Genomic DNA, 22,723 nt, shown 5'->3' with positions numbered 1-22,723 from the left:
TAGTTCAAAAGATATGTGATGAATAACAATACCAATAATACCTGGCGATTTCTCTTTCGATTCACAAAACAAGTTTATGAATTTACTTCCTTAAAACAAATGTAAAACATTGTTTCCTAGGATGAAATCTTCACCTTACACCCATACATAATCACAATAGCATACAAACGATTATTTCGATGTCTTATCTACAAAGTTTAATGGTTAAGCAATAAACCTCGTATTGTATTCCTTAATACCATGTCTAACTAGAGTATAATCATTCGTGCTTCGCAGCATTTTTTTCAATATGCACGACTTGAAAGATACGTTAGGGAATGAAACAATTCAAGTCAAGTATGACTAACCTCAAGTGGAAGGATGATGTTGTCATTGTAGCTCCTTACTTCTTCACTTCTTCAAGTCTTCGCTATACTTGTAATGTCTCATATCCTAATACTTTCCAGCTAACCTATACGAAGTTGACTCTAGTACATAATCAAGTGACTCTTTGGCTCACTAAAAAATGAAAATCAAACATGACATACCAACGGTTGGTGGGTTCAACCGAGCTATGCTGTAACAATCTCCCCATTTGTCAATTTTAGTGACAAAACTCTTACGTCATATGGGTAAACAAATTACAATAATTCATTACACATACGCTTGATTCCCGAATTCAACAACACAATAACCTGTATACATTCAATCCATAAATGCCGTTGTTGACATTATAATAACAAAGCTAATACTCCGTCTAAAGGTAAGGTAGGTAGATTTTATCATTGCGCACGTCTTTGTTATTCCCTCGTAGTCCATATATCTACAAGTATTATATGATATGTTACTCCCCCTTAGTCTATGCTTTTACTCTTTCGTTAGATAAACGTTTAAGCACCATTGTCCTTTCCCTTAGTGATACCAAGCAATATAAATCAATACCAGTATCACTTGTTTACTCCATATATTTATCCCCGTTTTTGTCACAAAATGACAAAGAAACGAAAAAATAAAGGACAAACCTAAAGGATCTCACAAATCTCAAAATATACTTGCAACCTATAGAGTTAAGCACGAGGGTTCCGCGCACTATTTTGATAACCAATATCAAAACTGAAGCTACAAAGTAATTATGTTTTGATATGTTATCAAGGAAACAATTTCTCGAAGCAATTTTCCCTAATAGTTCAGCAAACCAGAAATCAAATAAGCACTTTAGTTCTTTTGCTAAACAGATTGTACAAATACAATCGCTTGTTCGATAAGACTAAAATAAAGATAACTTTATTTCTCTCATCAGGTTCTAATTATCCATATAACTAAGACCTTTAAATTTTAAAAAAGACAAGTACTAGGTTAGTTAACTAGCATTTCTTGTTAAGGCATTCGATTAGACTTGAATAATCGAAACCTCCTATTTGATAAGTCCAACTAAGATCAGAATTAACTTAGTTTCTCTTATCCGGAGTCGAATTGGACTAAACAATTCATCCCGTAAACCTTTTATTTTGTTAATCCATAAAAAATCATACAAACCAAAATAAATCAACTTGCGTAATTATTCACCTCAACCAGAAGCAATTGAAACAACATTGACATTAAAGCACAACAATTGCACCGAAAATTTGTAATCCTAAACAATTGATACCATACAATAAATCAAGATAACAATAGCTTTTCTTAACCGCAAACAATTGAACCACACACACATCCATACACGAATAATGGAATAAAACATCAATTATACCGAATTTTTTTAAGCAAAAGCAATAAATATATGAAATAAAATTAGGCTTTTCTTAAACAGGAAAATGATTAACTAACAAATTCATTACCTCAAATTTCGCATCCTCTTCTCAAATATGTTTGCATCTTCTTCCAGGGAGAATTGATATAAAAATATCATTAAGTTGTCATCCTTATGCAAAACAAAAGAATAACAACCACCAACCTTTACCAGAGAAAGGTTGAAAACCCTCGAAACACATATGCTTTTATGCTAAACCAAAATCGATTCAACATATTGTGACTTTTTCACATATTGTTTCTATCAAAACCCCTCATGATTCTTTGATAAAGCCTACCAACATGGGATATAACTTAATCCTGCTAAATCAAAAAGTCACCCCAACCATAAGGGTTCACAATATTATGAGATCGAATATCAAGGTAATAAAACCGAAATCAAACCTCGCATAAACATACATAGCAATAAGACAAAGCATTCAAGCACATGCTGCGTATATCAATAACTATCACAAGAAAAATTATAAATAAAATAGTTTTATTCATAATAGACCTAATACAATCATTGAAAGAAATCAAAAATTGATTTCTATTTTTCTGGATTAAGTATTACAGCATATAACTTAATCTCTAGTGGTGCTCTTATTGTTCACTGAGATTTCTTCAATGTTCAAACTTTTGAAGCATGTCTCAAGAGACTTTTTTGCGTCCACTTTTTTTTTCTTTCCGAGACTAGTAAGTTGAAGTTTTAAGTCTCCAAGTTCAGTTTTCATCTCTTCTATTTTAACCTTTAGTTCACCCCGATCTTGAACTAAAGTAAAGATATTTCCTATGAGTTCTTCAAACTCATGCATAAATTCATGCATACCATCTAAGGAAACCACTTTGTAAGATCTGAATCATTGAAAGAAAAAAGACATGACTCTTCTTGAGATTGATCAGAGTTAGGATCAGAATCGATTCTTGAGACAATCTTCCTGATTCTTCGTTTTGAGACAAAACCTTGACAGTTTCTCACATTTCGTGCTTCCCTTTTATAACTCCTTGTAGCACTGTGAGTTATAGGAGACATAATTTTCAAAAAGTTTTATTAAGGGAAGGCAATAAACCTAAGAGAACATTTTTTTATAAAGTATATATATATATATATATATATATCTAGTTTTTTACCAATTGAAAAGATGAGGGTACCGAAATATACCTCAATCTAAAACTTTTCCACATATAAGTTCTTTCTCCGAAAGTGATTGTCTATGGACTGAGTCGAGAAAATACAACAAATAGGTTCACATTTCGTGTGATCGTCTATGGATACGAGATCGATACAATACAACGACGAAGTATGTTTACTTGATAAAAGGTTCGGAATTAACCAAACACAATAGGATTACTTATCAAGTAAATAGGAATCAATGTTTGTGTGATTTAATTTAAATTATAATAACAACAATTATAATTACGGAAAATAAAAGTAAATGACACAACAAGATTTTATTAACGAGGAAATCGCAAATGCAGAAAAGCCCCGGGACCTTGTCCAGAATTGAATACTCTCATAATTAAGTCGCTATACAAAATCAAACCAACTTCGTGTAGTTGAGACCAAGAAACTAAACCTATAGTTCACCTAGTTCCGTCTGTATTCCCACGCCTCCGACCTGTAATAAGTCACGTACTTGAAACAATTCCTTTCGTTTGTATTCCAAACAGTAAAGGAACAACAAATCTATTTGGGAGCAACTCTTTTCAACCAAGTGATGTGAGTTCGACAAAGGCTTTTCTGTTTATCTCAATAAAATCCTTTATCAGGTTCTTAGATCTATCTTATTATCAACTACCGAAGTAATTGTTAAGATTTTGCAATCAATATTTTTAATCACAAAGAATTTTATTGATGGTGATCTACACAACTAATCAATCTAATCTACCACAAGGATAAACCTATTATAGTTGGATCCTCTTTTACTGAAACAAGTATTGTGCACACCAAAGATTATGAATCCCAAATCATAAATCTTCAAAGTATTCTTTGGCTTCAAATCTTCTTATATCTTCAATAAAAACCGTCACATAATCAACTTGAATCTCTTGTAATCAATCACGCACAGAACGGAGTCTGTTAACAATGGATTATCACAAGACTCTTTAGAACTACAAACAGTCTAAAGATCCCCGTCGAAACTTCAATCTAATTTGAGTGAATCTTATATCAGAAGATAAGATTCTCAAGCATAAACAAACTAGGTGCAATCAAAGTTAAACCACCGTTAGTCAATCAAATCAATCAAAAAAAAAAGATAAACCGCAATTATCTAGTTTCCCACCAACGGTACTAATAGAGCTTCTCAATCCCAAAGAAGAATTTAAACTGAGCGGTCGTAAGAGATTTCGCCTAATTAGGTTACTCTCCTCTCCGAATAGGCGGCTTGACCAGTAGCATCACAAACGATTCTCAATATATTTGAAAATCTCTTGGAAAATCTCCAACTAGTAATTGCAAATTACTAATTTTCATTTTCCTAAAATAAAATTAAAAACCTTAAATAAAAGATTCTCAATATTTTATTCGATCCGAGGTTTTATTTCTTTAGCTATTAAGGAATAACTTTGAACAATTAAAGATTAGTGTTTTTGCACATGTTCAAAGTATGTCGACATCCTTACTTTGTAAGTCCTCTTTTATACTTACAACCTTGAAAACGATATGCCACACTTCCAAAAAAGTTTAGAGTTGGTTCATCTGACTTTCAAGAACTATATGATTGATTAAGATCACTCGATCACAAATCAAACCTAGAAAGATCATCTTGCAAAGAAGATCTGGTATTTTGGCCCCGACACCACAGGTCAAACCTGGGTTGCACAACCAAAGTAAGGTTTAATCATATCTGGTTAATTATAGCGATAGGATGCTCAAGGAATAACTTAAATTAAACTAAAATGATAATCATCCAAGCGTGATAAATAAGTTCAGTGACAGGATGAAAAACTACACTTTGCTGATTACAACTTCCGACTAATGATAATAAACCGTTCTTTTGTTGGAAAAGAAAATGCCAGAACACAAAAAGTAAAAAAAAATAGAGATGCCACAGAAACCAAGTTTGGTCAGCAGGCATAATAATTCCATCTCCCTAAACTTGTATTTATTACATATAACATTAATGCAAGAAGCTGACACACTCGCAATAAGTATACAATCCAAGCTAAAAAAATTAAAAGAACTTTCATAGACATCAAAGCTTCAATTGATCAAACCAAAATATTAAAGAAAGATTAAATTGGTGTAAAAATTATATAAAAAAATAAAACAGCCAACTCTTGGATGTAGTGTTTCTCCTTCTCCTTCCCATTATTCCCCACATTTTTCCAATCTTCCTTGTCATTGACTTCCAGAAAAATTCTCATGTTCATTTATCTATAGGTAGAAAAAAAACTTGAAAGTTACATTGCTAACAGACACTGTATAGCACCTTTAAAGGTTACATTTTGTAGGTTGCATTACTTACAAACACTATATAGTACCTTTCAAGGTTACATTGCTAACAGACACTATACAATACCAAAAAAAAAATCATAATATGTTCAAATGTGGCTGAAATTAGCAGGACCTTTCTCCATGAGGTTGAAAACATACACTGATTTTAAGAATTCATGTATCTAAAATTAGGAGGTTCTTTGTCCACCAGACACAATCATTCCTTGATTATTAATTAGGCATATTAGATGTGGTAAATTCTTATTTTTTCAAAAGAATGAGTAAATAAAATCTCCTCCTTAGGGTTTACAACAGAAACTAAGAAAATTTGCCTATGATATTGGCCTTCTTGATGTGTATATATAATGTATTCCTAACCAAAGATGCTAACAACGAACGACACAAAAAATGATTCATTAGTTTATGAATAAAGTTCACATGACTATTATCAAAAGTGTTTTCTAATAGAATCCGCAGTTACCATGTTTTTGTGAATTAAAGATTATTCGTAGGTGTTAATTATCATTATATGTTTTAGTGAGGTTGAAATTGACAAGATCTTTCTCCATGACAAAGAAAAAAAATCTTACTTGCCTACTAACAGGTCCAGCTGCAGGATGGGGACTCCTGCAAATTGAAATGTGAAATGAACAAGCTGAGTATGAAATGGCTAGGTTCTAAATATACCCTTGATGCAAACTTCTTAACATAATTTGCATATCTGACGTAACTAATTTATGTTATCATATCATGTAAGCCTCTTTCTATAGAACATGAATCTTTCCAGAACACTAAATTATGGTTGTAAAGAAATAATAGCATATATAAACTTTTGCCTACAATAAAAAAACAAAGATGTTGTTGCCATGTCATACCACCATGCAGACTATTTGGAGGCTTATGGACAAAGAATACTCAATTTCATTGGGAGTAAACTTCCCATCTTTAATTCTGTTTGCAACTTGACCCACAAGGTAACCGAAGAAAAGCACAAAGCATTTGATACAGTTAAGAAAAGAAAATCAACATCACACATAAAATCCAAATGCTATCAAAATGAAATCCACAAATAAAATCCAGAGTATCCCGGTACCTAGAAATCAAGAGAGTTGAATCAATTTTTAATCTTAAGAGATAAACAAAAAATTATTCGTGAGATATTGAAAGTGTTTCCCAATCATTCTTGCGTGACAAAAATAAAATGCAAGCGACATATCATAAGGTTTCCCACCACAGGATGAACGCCTGCCTGCTATTTAGAAATGAATAGTTTCCAATAGCTCGTTCACATAGTTACCCATTTGTTGAGTCCATAAAGTTTGAGAACAAAGTAAACCAAGGGAAAGAAAATGAAACAACGGGAAATCTTACTCATGGTGCTACATCCGCTCCAAAACAATAATGTATATTTTTTTGTTGGTGCTAACTCGCTTAACCCTTCGATGTTTCTGCAGTTTGAGCTCCAACTTTATTTGATTGCTCTACAACCTAAGCATAGGTCACACAGTCAAGACAAAGTAAACCTGTGATACCCAAGTGCCAAGAAAAAGAAAAGCATCCAACTGAATTTGTACCTGTTTCTACAGTAGTCAGTAGTGACAAAGTAAACTTGTGATACCCAAGTGTTAAGAAAGAGAAAAGCATCAAACTGAATTCACGCTTATTTTGAACGAAAACATGATCATTTTTATTCATACGACCAGCATCAATAAGCTTTTAAAATAAAGTTTGAGAACAAAGCAAATTCAATTTGATACTTTTCTTTGTTCGGATTGGTAGAATCTGCTACGAATACAAAATCAGTGATATCATTGTTAAGTTTTTAGTTGTTGTAGGAATCTTTCGTATCAAATGAATATAACATCTATTTTTCCTAATCAATCTTTATTACCTCTATTTCTATCAACCTGTCAGAACTCCTGCAGAAAAAAAATATTCGCATTGCCAATTAGGACTTACATTAAAAAACAACAAACACAAATCAGAAAACAAAAAAAAATAAATTGAAAATACAAACGCTGATCACTTCTACATCGTAATATCCTGAAATCATAAAATCTTAACCCTAAGAAAAGAACAAAGAAAATCAAGTCATTCCCTGAGCAAAATCTCAAACGATTAAGGCTTCGCTTGTGCGCTTATATTCAGAGTGATATCAATAATTTCTAAAATTAATTTTTTTTTATGTATCCCAACAAAATACAAAAGTATTATTCTGTTTCCATCTAAATCATAACAATAATAATATCTATTGGATTTTTTACCTTATCAAAGGGAAGCATTTACGACGCATTATCAATGTTAAAGATTTTTTTACCTTAATTAATTTGAACATCTGGCCTAAACAATTTTGGTATATCTTAAGATGAAATTATTATTTATCCGTATATTTTTATGCTAAAAATGATCCACAAAATATAAATCAGTTTTTTCTTCTTATATTTAATGAATTTTTTACCTTAATAATCATGGATTAGGTTTTTTAAGATGATATTAATAATTATTCATAGAATTTTTTACTTTAAAAACGATCCAAGAAATATAAATATGATTTTTACTATGATCTTTTGGATTCTTACTATAAATACTCAAAATTAATATAGTATTTTGGTGGAGATCAGGTAATCGAGTGTATTTTTATGATTTTTTATCATAAATGTCCGAAATAAATATATTATTATGAAAATATGTTGAATTGATTTTATTTACTTTTTAGTCATAAATGCCAGGTATTAATATAATATTTTCCTTAATTTTCTGGATTTTTTATAATAAATACATGAAATTATGAAAGATTCAAAAAATATAATCTTATTATTTTATTTCATAGATTGCGACAATCTATGACGCATATTCATTGTGCATCACCTCCACCACCACCATCTCTTTCTACTATGTAAAATGACCTATTCCGTAATCAAACAACTATAATTTTATAGGTTTCATTAGCACTGCATTAAAAAAACAAGTTAAGCCAACAAAAACCATTTTCTTTCAAGGTTTCTGCCAACATAATGATACTACAGTAGAAGATTGAATTGATAATGAAATTGAAGGCATAGTTTTCATTAAGGTACATAGTTCAGTGTCAGATACCAAACTGCTTCTGTTGTTACTATTTAAACAACTTAAAACAAACTCCATGAAATCTATCAAGCATAGATGAATTAAAAAAATTAATGAACGATGAAATTCAAATCAAATCCATGGGTAATTGAGATGATGACTCGCTGATACCGAATCTCAAATCAGTTTTTGATCTCAGCTAGAAATTGAGAGTTAGGACGAGCTAGACGAAGAACAAATTTGAAATTTTTATTCATAATTATCCATTTTTTATTTCCGATCAAATAAAATCTCTCAATTACAGCATCATGACAAAGAGAAGATGATACTTATCTGTATACTTAAATCGCTATTGAATTAGTGCCGAATTTGCAGATCAGTTAATTGAAGATTGATTCTAGGATTGTAATTTCTGCTGCAACTGTTGCTCCTCCTTCCCCTGGTGTCTTTATCGCCGCCATCGATGAAAACACTTTTGGATTTTTCCTTTATCAGGGAATAAACCAGGAACAAATGGTTACAACAACAACAACATAATCATGCGATGAAAATTGAAGAAACGTTAAAATTAATCGATTCAAACCTCAATTTAATCAAACCTGAAAAGCAAAATCGATTGTCTCTGCTCAAATATATTTAAAATCCTAAATTCTGTTTCAGTTTCTGTAAGAATTGGAGAGAGAAAATGAAATTAGAAATGAAAATATTTAATGAGTTTCCTGTGATATAAATAGAAAAGGGTAGAGTTATTAAAATATGGACCAGATCCGAAGATAAGTTTATATTTTGAACTTAGTAATAGGATTTTCCTAAAATATCCAGTCGGGAGGGTTTCCTTGTATATGACCCACGGGTTCGGAATAGTTTTCACTTTAATGGATCCTTCGGGTTACTCAAATTCATTTAGGGTTTGTAGGGGGTCCTGATTTTGTTCAAATTGTAATGATAAACCTTAAATGGGAGTATTCTTTCTTAGGGTTCCGTTCAGATTGAAGATCCGAACACGAATTTCTGAAGATTTGTCACCATTGGTATCTCTTTTTACCGAAGATTCGAACACGAATTACCGGGTTTCGTTACCACGCTTATCTTGACTTGAATTCTTCGGTAAATTCTTTTATTGATTTGTGTGGTTTATTTGGATCTGATTTGATTCTCCAATTTCTGTCTAATTGCAGTCTATTTCAGATTTCTTCTGTTGTCTTAGCTATCTATTTTGGATCTGATTTGATTCTTATTTACTTCGCATCAGGACGGAGGAACGCTTCATGTCAAACTTTCGGAAGGACTCAGCTGAGGATTGCAGCTTAGATTTACAACCTGTAATTAAGTACAGACAAAATGGTGTTGTCTTGTTACACATCTATTGTATTTCTGATGTGTTGGTATGCTTTTAATATTGGGTTTTTGGGTGTGACAAGGTATTGACTGTTCGAATCTGGGTCAATACAGAAGAACACCACCAAGCTGGTTGGAACTTTTCTTCTCCTGATGTAAGTAAAATAAATCAAGCCCCTTTAGTTTGATGTATCATTTTTTTTTAAAACTATTAATTGATGATGATGGTTATTTGGGTTTTGATTTTACAGGTTGAAGATAACACATGTAAGTTCGCAAAGAACTGGTTGACTCCATCTCAGATTGATGTCATTCTCAGGGATTCACATGGTTTAAGAGTTTTGCATATTCTTAAGGCTCATGGTACGGCCATCACTATTGTTTTTTGGTTTATTGGACCTAGAGATTTGTTTCTTTATCTTCTTACACTTCATGAATTTGACTTCAATTTCCACATTCAATATAGCTTCTCTGTATTTATATTGAATTCTTGTTTGTTTCAACTATAGGCTGAAGAAGGTAATATGTTATCAGTGTTTTGCTGGGTATAAGATTTCTGTATCCATATTTATTCTAATTGTACTCCCAATTAATTTAATGCACCAAGTTTAGTTGTGTTTTGCTGTGTTATGACATCTGGATTTTTTATCTCCCTATTTCGAGGTTTGATAAGTGATAAGAAGATCATGATTACTGTCAATGAATCCTGATAAACGTTCTGTTGAGTAGTATTGATTTCAATATGTGAATTTGTAAAGGTTTAAACGCCTTGAAGGTTGAACTCTTTGATTGTGTTGCTCCTTTAAATGAAGAGTGATTGTGCAGTTTTTTTTATTTTTTTATTTTAATTTTTTTTTAATTAAATCTGGCAACTAAATGTTAAAGCAATTTCGATGGATCTCGTATCTTCTTTTTTTTGTGTGCTTTAGTTGCAGAATGCCGATCTCCTGGACAGTGAAATCATATATGACAGAGATTTTGACTGATTATTTTGGTTTCAAAACCCTTGAAAGATCCTACCTGTTGAAGGTGCAAGGCAAGGTTGTAGAAGACCACAACATATGTTGATGAGAGTTGCTGTTGGAATCCGCAAAGACAATATTGATTCTGTTCTCAGAACATATCATCTATGCCACAACGTTGGTTTACCCATGCTTCTCCTACTCTTTTCAATCTAGGGACACTCAGGCCTCAAGTATGTTATTTATATTTTTTTGTTTGTAATTTTGATATAAGGATTAATTTTTGACACTAATTGAGGTTCTGTTGGAATTTGTAGTTGAGTAGCTGCTTCCTTGTGTGCATGAAAGAGCACAGTATTGAAGGAATATATGGAACTTCGAAGGAGTATGCTGTTATTAGTAAATCTGCTGAAGGAATTGGAGTTTCTGTGCACAACATCTGTACCACTGGTAGTTATATCTTTGGTACTAATGGAACATCTATTGGAATTGTTCCAATGCTATGAGTATTCAATGACACTGCCCGTTGTGTTGATCAAGGATGACGTAATGTCTTCTGCCTTGATATACTTTCTTGTGTTAGCTTCCTGTACAGGTACTTGGATGTGCATATATTAGGTTTCTATTGTTGACCCAATATTGTTAACCCTGGATTTTTCCGGGTTGAGACTCTGTAAAAAGCTATTATCAATCGTTCATTCAGGTGATATTGCTGTCTACCTAGAGCCATGGCATGCCGCTGTTTTCGAGTTCCTAGACCTAAGGAAGAATCATAGAAACATATTGTTGGATGATTTATTGATTTCACCTGCCGTCAGAATTTGTCCAATAAGTGATGTAAGTGGCAGTAACATAGAATAGGAATTCCTATAACGTCTTTATAATTGAACGTCTGGATTCTGCCTTGCAGGATACTGTATTTTGGTTGTCTCTGAATATTTTGTATAAACCTTCGAAATACACACAAGAGCAAGCTGCAGTTAGAGCATCCTCAGGAGATTTCAGCCTGCGCATTCTGTCAATAGCGGGTGCCTCGCTGCCGGGTCTTCTGAAATATAGCTGACAGTGATTCTTAATGAGCTGGTCTGCACAAAGATACAGGTGAAGATTTTGTATGAATTTATGATTGTTTTGAAGATTATTAGCTGTGTGGTATTATGTTTTAAATGTCTACCATGTCGGTTCCTTTTCTATGGAGAAACTCCTTAAAATTGTACATGATATTAATCAACATTTTAAGACAAGTAAATCTCGGAATGACGGGCAGAGGTCTCATCAGTTACATCATTTGCTAACTCCAGCTCACCTACAGAGGATAATGGACTAGAGTTCATTAAGCATGTCAGTGTTGTTCTTGCTATTGATCATAGTGTTCAACATAAAGCCCTGGAAATGCTTCTTTACATTTTTCTATTTCCTTGGAAATTTTGGTTACACTTGTTTACTGGATAAAGATTGATAAATCAATATTACTTGACTCGTATGTTTCTAACAGGTGCCCATTTGCTCTGTTAACAACAGTATTTTTCTTTAGCACGTTTTCCTTTTTATCTCTAAAATGATCCTTATCCATTACTCATGTTTGATACTCCTGGTGGGTTCTTTCTAGCCTAATTCTGATCGATAGAGTTCATTTGATTGAGAAAGACAAGCTTGTTGGGTTTGTTCTAGATTGTCAGGTACCTACCTCTGTTTCTCGTGGGGCTTTATCTTATCTTGATTTCTGTACTTATGCAGTTTGTGAGCATGATCAGAGTTGTGTTCAAAAATATGTTGGATAAAGAGAATTGAGATGGGCCAGATGATGCTGTTGATGTTTTCCTTACATATTTTGGTGTTGTTCTGGCACGGCTGCGCTTCAAAAAAAAAAAAAAAGACTCAGCCTAACAAGCAAACCCTGTATTAACAACTTCCAATCCAATGTGCTTTCTTTTTTAAAGAGCGAAATTTTTTTAGTTTGACAACTCATGTAGATGCTTGTACTACCACAACACTGTTAATTTTTAAGTTCTTGGAAGTCCAATAGTGTTTTTGATATGTACACAAGCTTTGTTCGCATGGTGATTTTAAACCCGCATAATCATATGCACTCACCTGGGCACATGTGCACCATTAAGCATTAGAAAATCATCATCCAACTTCAAGTATATTGTGTGACATCAGTTTATTCATACTGATACTAAATTCCTTGCTGATGCTAAAATAAGCTTGTTCACTATGTATATTTGCAGTATTAGAGCCACGTGTGGGTTGGATTTAGAGAGGATTCGCTTTCATGGTTCAGATTCTCCTCAATCTGCTGCCAGGGAGATCCTTCTTCTTTCTTTGGGGAGGTGTCGTTACAGGTCGGTTTTTATCCCTATGTTTTTCTGTTCATACAAGGGAATTCTAGGTTGTTTTTTTATTTTTATCATCCAGATGTTTAGATGCTAATATCGATAAGACATCCTTCCATAGACAACCAGTTTATTGATTTTGTGAGTTTTTACGCCCCTGTAAACATAATAGTCTTCATGACCAACACAGTGGGTCAAAATTGAACTCAGTGCTTGTGGAAACTTCAGTCGGATTGTTCAGTCTCTCATATGTGGTTCTAACTTTGAATTGTAGGGTGACAGTTGCTTTTCAGTAAAGCGACAACTTGTAACATAGAGAAGCAGCTGTAAACTGGAGAGTGTGGACCAAGTTGAAGAAAATCTTTTGCCATGAGTCTAGAGTCCAACCAACCATCTTCAGCATCAGTTTTCAGTAGCTGGTTGTATATGAATGAATAATTACTCTTTTGTACTTTAATCAACACTAATTGTTCCATCTACGGGCTGTATAATTCTTCTATGTACGGACATCCATTGTGTCTGTGTCCCGACATCCATCATTTGAATATCCATAAGGTGGAGCACCTTTTTTCGTACTTGATAAAATGACGACCGCTGCATTACTGTTGAAATTATGACTGATATGCTCACAAAATTCTAAGTCAAATGCCTGACACACAGAATCTACCTGATATCTAGGGAAGTAGCCCTCTTATTAGGAAATGGTGCAGAAATGCACGAATATTTTTCTTTTTATTCTCATAAAAATTCGACTGATTCTGGAGAGTTAAAAAGGAGGCCATCAGTGATTGGGTGGAACGGAGGGCACATGGAAATCTTGGTACAGAGGATCCAGAGCAACAACAACTACTGAACCCAAAATGGGAGGAAATTTTCACGTGTACTTGTCGTTGATTTTCTTAATAGCCTCTCTAGCTAGCCTTCCCTAAATGGGAGGAAATTTTTAGCGGGTCAGTCATGCGCTTGTTCTTCCCTTTCTACTTAGTTGAGTCATGTAATTTTTCTTCTTATAGATAGGTAAGTCATGTAATTTTTCTTTTTTTAAAGCATATATATATATATACACGATTGTGGCAGCTCTTTTGGATTAAGAATTAAATCATAAATCCATTTTTTTCTTTTTGAGAGTTGTATCCGAGCAAAATCACAAACTGCATAAACTATTTATATATATAATGAAAAGTCAATTATTATTTGCCTTGTTTCTTTCTATTAGACTATTGGTAATGGTTGCTTCAGAGGAGATTGACGACGCCTATTGCCCTGTGGATGAAGAAGATAAAATACGTCAAGTAAGAACTAGTGATACTGTGTAGCTTGATAGTTTTTTAAACCAATATTTTCACTTACTATTTGTAGTTTTTAAACAGGCCTACTATATCGGTGGAGATGCTTCCTTCGAACTAAGAGTACAGTGGGGTTATTCAAGATGTAATACTTTTGCCAACATTGATTGCAGACCTGATATTCCAAAAGAATTTACCATCCATGGTTTATGGAGGGACAATGGATATAATCAGGGACGACCATTAGTGAACACTGTGTACAAAACAAGAAAGGTAATGTTATGTGATTTTGTACAGAATTTTTCTGCTCGGTTTTCGTCGGAGTACTAATTATTTTATTTTATTTTGTGAACAGATAAATAAGAAAGTTCAAGAGAAGATGAAAAAGTGTTGGGCAAGCATGGATCTTCATAATGGAGAAGTAAATGACGCTTATTTCTGGTCGCATGAGTGGGTTCGTCATGGCCAGTATACTGGCTGGTCTCAAGGTTGTTATTTTTCAGAGGCGGTAAACCTATTTGAGAAGCAAGAAATAACCGGTGTTATACTCACACGTTTCCCTCCTGGACCTACCCAAACTCTTAGTGTGAGGGATTTGGAAAGAGGCGTTCATGCTGAGAAAAATATCATTGTGTTTGTGAAGTGCAACACCAACAAGGATGATGACCAACAGTTGCAAGAAATTGGCATTTATTATCGCTATAAAGGAGGCAAATGGTCTGCAATTGACCACCCAAAGCAATCAGAGTGCAATACCAACATTCCCATGGTCTTTCCGTACGAATGAGTCAATTTTTTTTAGATAATTAATATTTAATAGAGGAAAGCGGTCTAAGATATTTGATTTCGTGTAAGCTTGGCAATAATAAACTTTCCCCTTATCATTTACGTTTTTTGGTAGTAAGCTTTCCTGTATCATCTTCTCTCTATTACTGTGTTAGTAAGTTATCTTTGTTATTCAAATTATGCAGTACTTGAATATTTTCGACTATGATCCCTTTTTGAATGGATTGGATATGTTAAACTAAAAGAGTTTAGTGTTGCAGTATTTCGAATGTATATGGATGCACGATACACTCATCTACTTCATTGAACATATGCTTAATTAATTGGAAAACATTAGTTATCATTGACTACAAGCAATCTCTTAAATTTTTTCTAACAGTAGAAGTAATGCTTAATACTTCAATATCTTTTGTCTCCCTCTAAAATAAATAAAAGAATTTAATTCTAAGGAACTCATTTTTTGGTGTAAAAGAATTTCACAATCGATTAAATGAAAATTTATCAGGAACCAACATTTTTGAACTGCAACTTGACTCAATCCTCCAAAAAGCTTTGTACACAGTCCGGTCATTGCTTGCCATCATCTCTGCAGTCGCGCACCACAATTCGTCCTACATAAACAATAAAGAACCTTCAAAAAGTGTCACAAACAGTGAGATTTATGTAAGAAACGCCGAAAGAACCGAGCTTGTAAGTGTGAGTGATATGTATTTGCACTTATAAGGGCAAAATGTCGATCTGCAACAATGCATTCTCATTTTGATTTGTAATAATGGGAAAGGGAAAGTGGATGATTCTAATAATGGGAAAGGGAAGCGATCACCAATCTAGTGTTTGATGTTTGATATTGAGTTGTTTAATTTTGATTTGTAGAAATTTTACGAGGTGAGTTTCCAATAGAAGTACTATAGTAATTTGACGAGGTGGGTTTCCCATTCTTTCTCATTTTGCTAATCATTTTCATTCAATTGATTTATACACATTCGTAGTATTTAATTTAAAATTTATATGTTCTACATATTTTCTACGATAATAATTCACTTCTTCATTCCCGTCCATTTCTAATACATTACTCGAAATTCTATCTAATTGAATGCCGAAGGTAATTACCGAATTTGTTTCCAATCATTACCTAGCTCTTGACTTTATATTGGCCAGATAAATTTGAAAAATCGTATTCCTTGTCCGTTTTGTAATTAGCACAATTTGTATGATCTTAAATACTATTTATATCCTAATTTCGTGATTAAAAAAAAAATTGGGACAGAGAAAAGAAAGAATCGGAAAAATCTGATTCCTATGATTTAACATGAAATTGATTTAGGTGTTTTATCAAAACCTTGAAAATTTTAAAATTATATCATTAATTCTTTTTTTTCTTCAAAAAATCGGTGGAAAAATCGGTCAATTTTCCCGATTTACTGTCAGTAGTTCCCATCCTCGGTGAACTATTGATGGACATTCAGTTAAAATAATGGATAACTGGATAAACCAATTTATGTAAGAGAAATTGAATAAGGCCGAGCGAATTGGATAATATTGATAGATAAAGGGTGAAATACACAAAGGTCGATGGACATTCAGTTAAAATAAGGGATAACTAGATAAACCAATCTATCTAAGAGAAACTGAGTGAGGTCCAACGATATTGGGTAAGATTAAGTCAAAACGAAGGAATTTTAGTTTATTTGATCGATAACCATATAAACTCATGGAATCTAAGAAAAATTGAGTGAGATCCAATAACATTGGACAAGATTGATAAATAATGTCTTTAATTAATTAAGGTCGATGAACATTCAATTAAAATGATAGATAACTAAAGAACCTAATAATTTTTGGGAAAATCTGAGTGAGGCCGATTGACATTGGGTAAGATTGAAAAATAACAAGTGAAATTAAGTGAAGCTTTGTGGTTCATAGTTTCTATGTCGTTATACCGAATTTGAAGTTCGAATCGACACTGAGCTTCATATTTATCGATAAATATGATGTATCATGCTAAGTTTGAAGCCAGAACCCTCCCGGAACTTCTTGGTTCATAGTTCCTATGCCGTTATACCAAATTTGAAGTTCAAATCGATACTGATCTTCATATTTATCGGTAATGAATATTAGAAATTACTTCATGAACTATATGACTAGTAGAAATTACTTCATGACCTATGTGACTAGTCGAAATTCAAACCGGAAACACACAGAGATAGCACAAAAACACAAAGAAACACACCAATTATCAATTTCATTTTTCATTTTCCAGATTCATTCTTATGTATTTTTTGGATTTTTTATATCATAATGTCGATAACAATGTCCTAAATTTATTAATATTTTTTTTGGATTTTTTTTCGTTTCGAATGTTGATAACAAAACCGGATACATGAGTTCATATTAGCACTAACAGAAACACACTTACTTCTCAATCCGTATGAACATCCCAAATATAATATCAACCATCAAGATCTTTTTCTTGATTCGTACGAGTGGATCAAACGAAATATGGTACGTCGATCATTTTAATTTTCATTCTTGGTTGTATCCCTCAACCACTCCAACTCTAATTCCAATCTGGTTCTCTCTTTCTTTCCTCCTCTCCTCCGAAAAACACCTCTCCTCTCCTCCGAAACACACCGCCGGCGCTCCATCACCACGGCTGCTCTTCTCTCAATCCCTCTTCTTCATCTCTATTTCTTGATTGAATCGACCCATATTAATTCTCATCTGCAATTTCTGGTGAAAATTATCACAACTTCAGTCACAGAAACTCATCAATTGAATACCTCAGATCCACCTTATACAAACCCTAAATCAAACGAAACCCAATTTCAATTCGTAATCTGCTACTGATTTCTTCTTTCACTGATTCAATCTCAGAACCCCTTTCAATTCTTCATTCAACATCTAAACTAGCCATAAGAATCATATATCTCCATCCCTGAACATCGAATCAACAACAAAAAATTCATTATCTCTTCCATTTCTGTTTAAAGTTTCTTAATCATGGGTTCGATTTGTGGAATTGGTGTTGCTGCTGCTAGAAATCAAGATGGATGGTGAATTATAGTTAGGGTTTGAACAAGATGAAGATTTTGACTGAACTGTAGGTGGAATTGATTACAGAAAAGAAGGAATTGAAATCGGTGATGTCGGCTGAGTAGAGAAGAACTAAATGGTTCTCTATGTGATTCGAATGCTTAGATTATTGGAAGAAGAATTTTTAAGTGGGTTGAGTAGGTTGTGAAATGAAGAGTATGGTTGTCTGTGTTAGTGGTGTGTGGTCTGGTAAATCTTGAGACACTGGTAATGAATATGTAATATGGGAGATGGCTTGTGCTGAGACAGATGATGGAGTTTTCCGTGGTGATTGTACTGGATGAACATGGCAGAATGGCGAAATCAGTTGCAGCTGCAATTGCAATAAACAAGTTGGTGGATGGAAGACATTGAATGAGTTAAAGAAGATGGGAATCTGCTCTGTGATTTATTATGGTCATATCTTAGTAGAGATTCTAAGGGGTGGGGGATGAACGACAGAGGAGTTTCATACACTTTCGGTGCTGATGCATTAGCACTATTCCTAATGAAGTAGGACCTGTAAATAAGCAAGATGCAAAATTAGAGTCTCTTCATTTGCAGAGAGACACTTAAATGGCGAACAGTGGAATGATGGACTATTAGCTACAGTTAGGAAGCGAGTAATTTTCTTCTCAATACTTTACTGTAGTTAATAAAAGGCAAGCTTAATCATTATATGTGGTGCATTACTTAAACCACTATGGTCAACATGCTTTAGTTGCATTGCATGCTAAATGTTCAGTTAAATTGATTTAATTGGTCAACTACATTTTAAGTATGCTAATAAGCTCGATCGTTTTTGTTGTATCAGGTTCACATGGAGTTAGAAAGAAAAGCAATGCAGGGGGATGCTAGCATGGCAGTGAATTCTCACTTCCATGGGAAAATTACTTATATAGCAGGAACTAAGGTATTCTTTTATGCAAGACATATAGTAATTTAGTGAATATGACTTTTTCAGTTTGCATAATATGCTAGAGTTGATGGTCAAGTCTGATTTCCAGCTTGTGGTGCTCTTACGTTATCCAATTTGAATAAATGAGTAATTCATTAGGTTTTTTATTTGAGCAGGTAATTTGCTGTCTGAAGGGAGCTAGAATTGGCATCCAGTATGAGACACCTTTTTCCGGTAAAACCCATCATTTGTATTTTGATTTTGTTTAATTTTGGGCTTAATTTTACCGTACTCAATTGATTTTCCTTTTTAGGTCTGTTTAGGTTATGCATTTTAAGAGACCCTGGGTTTGGATTTTGTACTGAAGTAAGAAAAAATGGTGATGAGTAACAACAATTATGAAGAAACAAGGTTACAGAGAATGAAAGAGAACAACAAGAGAATGGAAGAACTCAAACTCAACAGATGGGGTTTGGTTGATTTGGGTTTTGGTTCAAATCTGAATCAACGATGGTTTGTGTTTGAGCTAAGAGATGAAATTTAGGGTTTAATTACTGAGAATCGAGAGATCATTGAGAAGAATTAGGTGATGGGTTTTTGTGGTTGTTCTTCAAGGGTGAGATTTTTGTCATTTTCTTATGTTCTGATTAGATTCATTCAAAACCCATAACTGAATCGGGCTTTGAGTTGGATTCAGTAAAAGGGTGTAGCTCAATTTTGAGTTTTATGTTACAGTTTTGTTCAATCTTTATGTATTTTCAATTGTAAGTTTTCAGAGTTAGTTTTCTTCTTTTATTTTCCCTTTTATTCGGATCTATTTAACTTCTTTGGTCATCACTGTTTCAATTTCTGATTAACTCATTGTTCGAATTACAGGTTTGAAGAAGATATTTGGACCGAGATAGAAAAATATGTAGACGAAAATGTATATTAATGCTTAAACCCTCTTGTCGTTGGTTTCGTCGTGTAATTTGGAAGAAGACAGTGTATGGAAATGCGCTTGTTTACGTGATCTTTAAGTTCCTCCGTTTTGCCAACAAGTCTCCTCTATATGGACCCAATTCTGTATTTGGTAAATTTGACTCCATCCCTTACTTGTGTGTATGTAAGTTAATCGAAAAGTTAGTTTCTACTGAACTTTGTTGTTCTGGTTTTGTGGTTTTCATATGTGAGTCATTCTTATCAAGTGGTGCAGTTCTGAAGAGCTTAAGGGATTCAAGCATCAAATTTTTTTTGTCAGGTAATTGTGTTTTTTTTTTTTTTGCCACTGATGATATTATATCATGTATTTTCGGTTGATATAGATTACTGAGGATTTAAGAAGCCTCTTATCTATCATGGTTTGGGTTGGGACCACATACTTGATGATGTTATATTGTTATGACAAGTTTATGGGTTCAGGATATGATTCTTTCGCTTCACATGATTCTTCATCATCGTCTTCAACTGATTCTGATAATGAAAATCTTGGTTTAATTTGAGAAATGATTTCAGTCGGTAATTTGAGATTTAGTTTTATGTTAGCTTTTCATATTGTTGATAGAGTTTTAGTTTTTTTCTATTTCTGGTTTGGTTATTACGTTTTTGGTATTTGTAGTCTTCAATTTGAAAAGATTTAGATCATTGGGTTGTTCAATCCTTCAGTTAGATGGATTTTTTAAGTTTGGGTTTGCCTTTATGTGTATTGTTATCGTGAAATTTACCTCCTTTACATTGTTGGTTTTCAGATTCATAGCTCGTGATGGAAAAAAGAAACTCAAGTGATCCTAAAAGTCTAGAAATTGGACTGATACCAAAGAAAGAAATTGGATTCTTGTTGAAACCAAAGCAAGATGTGGTTTCTAAATCTGCTACTTGGATTGTCCATGAAAAACATCAGAAGTGAGTTTTCTCTTAATATGAATGAGATTTTTTTATATAGATGAATGCGATTGTTTTATATGTTGGTTCATTGTCTAAATCAGATTGGTTGTTTACACTGCTCACAACAGATGACTTTATGATCAGTGGGGGACAATGTATGTCAACCTATACAACAGGTGAGATATACAATGTCCACTCATCATCAATTATGCAAGAAATTTCCCTGAAAGTAGTTTTTACATTTTATGATATGTTGTTGATGGTTTTGCTGACATTCATGGTTATATGTTTTCGTACAGGATCAATTTGACACCATATATTTGTCAGACAATGATAGTTATGTTATGTACTCTCGCCCTCATTTTTTAGATCGTACGCCTTGTTTACTGTTTGGATCTCCTCCAAATTATTGTATATGCAGTTCTATGTATATTCTTAAATATATCCACTATCTCATGATTATAATCATGCGAATCACTTCCCTTATGCTACAGCCTAATCTCTCACGTTGCTTTTGATTCCTTTCGTGATGTTATTAGAGTATGAGTACTCCGTCAAGATCCCAATGATGAATGATCATAAAGGAACTTAAAACACAAGAATGATGGCAGTATAAATCTCTTATTATGAGCTTGGTGCCACAAAGTCGAAAGAGTGTTCATCTTTTGTTTCAAAATTAAGGAAATTGTAATCATCATCTTTTAGAGAAATGATTAGTTTGTATTTTTAATCTTTTTGTTCCTGTAAAGATTGTCTTTTTTTTTAAGAAATGATGTAAATTGATCTATGCGATATAATAAAACTTGATTCAGTTTTTAATTTGGTTCATAATTTGTTTTAGTATCAATTTTAATTGTAATTTTAATTTCAATTTGGGAGTATCTAAATTGAAATCGACCGGATACTTCGGGCACCAGAACAACAGGTGTAGCCGGTAAAAAGTTTGGTATCTCAAAAATATAAGCAACCAACTTCAGGTGTTTCACTTGCTCTATTATTATGGTTGGTCTATCTATGAAGCGATCGGCGCGTTGGTTTATTTATGAAGTGATCAATGTTTCACTTGATGTATTTTGGTTGGTCTAGCTTTAAAGCGATCACTATTTTACTTGCTCTAGGAAGGTCGTTCTAGCCATGTAGCAATTAAGATAGAAGACGCTACATGATAGTTGCTTGATTACTAAAGCGATTGCTTAGCTGCTCTAGACTTGTTGAAATCCCACCTTTTGCAACTCCAGAGCGAGAGCCAAATTAAGTCGCTTTAAGGGATATAGCGACTCAATATGGGCTTTTCCAACCAAAAATGCCTCGTCGCTTAATCCAACTTTTCTTGTAGTAATTGTCTTACATCTCATATCCCGTTTGGTGCTCACCTCTCATAGACCTAACAGTCGTGCAATTGAAACTTAAAATTGATCGTTTAGCACTCGTTAGAGATTATAAGCCTCTTCTCCGGTTACATACTTAAAACTTCGGGTACAAAACATATATAGGCCGGTTTTTTCAGGATGACAATCATAGGCCCGTTTTTATGAAAGTTACAAATCTAGGCCGGTTTTGACCGTTTTATTGAAAAACGGCTAACGATGGTTATCCACCTTTTTGGTACCGTTAGTATAAGATAAAAAGATTTATAAGTCCTTCAGCTCACATTTAAGTTCTTCAACTCAGTGAGTTTCTTTTGCTAACTCAGTTCATCGGCATATCTTCCAGAATCTTTTCTATCAGCATCAAAAAATTGTGGCCATTACTGCAACAACAAGCAATCCAAAACAAACCCATCAAACCCTTCTCTCAAATCACCCACACTCTATAACCTACACCTGTTTGCAAATCCGTTGCAGCATCACCATCCTACCAACTCAACAACACAAACCCATGAATTCAACACACACGACCTTTCTATTCCGGAT

General features: G+C 33.5%; 2 protein-coding genes and 1 long non-coding RNA gene across 22 annotated transcripts; all 3 read left to right on the top strand.

Annotated features, from left to right (window-relative positions):
• Window positions 1-9,130: 9,130 nt before the first annotated feature.
• On the top strand, window positions 9,131-14,290 carry LOC113348374 (40S ribosomal protein S13-like). Of its 16 annotated transcripts, XR_003359614.1 has the most exons (11): window positions 9,131-9,376; window positions 9,522-9,762; window positions 9,859-9,970; window positions 10,537-10,802; window positions 10,887-11,164; window positions 11,273-11,406; window positions 11,480-11,670; window positions 12,179-12,248; window positions 12,307-12,914; window positions 13,180-14,197; window positions 14,276-14,290. XR_003359614.1 is itself a non-coding variant. In XM_026592098.1 (5 exons), exons 2-5 carry the CDS (start codon window positions 9,538-9,540, stop codon window positions 10,119-10,121), a joined length of 243 nt encoding a protein of 80 aa, XP_026447883.1. In that variant the 5' UTR covers window positions 9,234-9,376; window positions 9,522-9,537; the 3' UTR covers window positions 10,122-10,529. The 16 variants fall into 16 exon arrangements, 2 of the variants coding, with proteins under 2 accessions (XP_026447882.1, XP_026447883.1); XR_003359616.1 differs by having other exon boundaries at window positions 9,522-9,599; window positions 9,691-9,762; window positions 10,887-11,670; XR_003359615.1 differs by lacking the exon at window positions 11,273-11,406.
• Window positions 14,291-14,405: 115 nt separating this feature from the next.
• Window positions 14,406-15,061, top strand: LOC113353705 (intracellular ribonuclease LX-like). The gene is made up of 2 exons (XM_026597221.1): window positions 14,406-14,464; window positions 14,547-15,061. The coding sequence occupies exon 2, from the start codon at window positions 14,571-14,573 to the stop codon at window positions 14,976-14,978; it is 408 nt and encodes a 135-aa protein (XP_026453006.1). The 5' UTR covers window positions 14,406-14,464; window positions 14,547-14,570; the 3' UTR covers window positions 14,979-15,061.
• A 2,451-nt stretch (window positions 15,062-17,512) lies between these two features.
• LOC113348371 lies at window positions 17,513-21,629 on the top strand. Of its 5 annotated transcripts, none has more exons than XR_003359601.1 (9): window positions 17,514-18,672; window positions 18,864-18,962; window positions 19,124-19,181; window positions 19,261-19,563; window positions 19,824-20,019; window positions 20,143-20,187; window positions 20,675-20,828; window positions 20,939-20,986; window positions 21,110-21,629. It is a non-coding gene; the product is annotated as an uncharacterized LOC113348371 (long non-coding RNA). The 5 variants fall into 5 exon arrangements; XR_003359602.1 differs by having other exon boundaries at window positions 20,135-20,187; XR_003359600.1 differs by having other exon boundaries at window positions 20,121-20,187.
• The last annotated feature ends 1,094 nt before the right edge of the window (window positions 21,630-22,723 follow it).

This window comes from Papaver somniferum, chromosome 2, assembly GCF_003573695.1.
Source record: "Papaver somniferum cultivar HN1 chromosome 2, ASM357369v1, whole genome shotgun sequence".
In the NCBI taxonomy this organism is placed as follows: Eukaryota; Viridiplantae; Streptophyta; class Magnoliopsida; order Ranunculales; family Papaveraceae; genus Papaver; species Papaver somniferum.
Note: the sequence above shows the minus strand (reverse complement) of the source record. Positions and strands in the feature narration are given on the sequence as shown.

Excerpts from the sequence above, each read along its gene's own strand:
- LOC113353705 (XM_026597221.1), top strand. The coding sequence starts at position 14,571 with ATGAAAAAGTGTTGGGCAAGCATGGATCTTCATAATGGAGAAGTAAAT.
- LOC113348374 (XM_026592097.1), top strand. The coding sequence starts at position 9,538 with ATGTCAAACTTTCGGAAGGACTCAGCTGAGGATTGCAGCTTAGATTTA. Across the intron at positions 9,592-9,690 it reads GCAGCTTAGATTTACAACCT|GTATTGACTGTTCGAATCTG; the intron begins GTAATTAAGTAC and ends GGGTGTGACAAG. Across the intron at positions 9,763-9,858 it reads GGAACTTTTCTTCTCCTGAT|GTTGAAGATAACACATGTAA; the intron begins GTAAGTAAAATA and ends TTGATTTTACAG.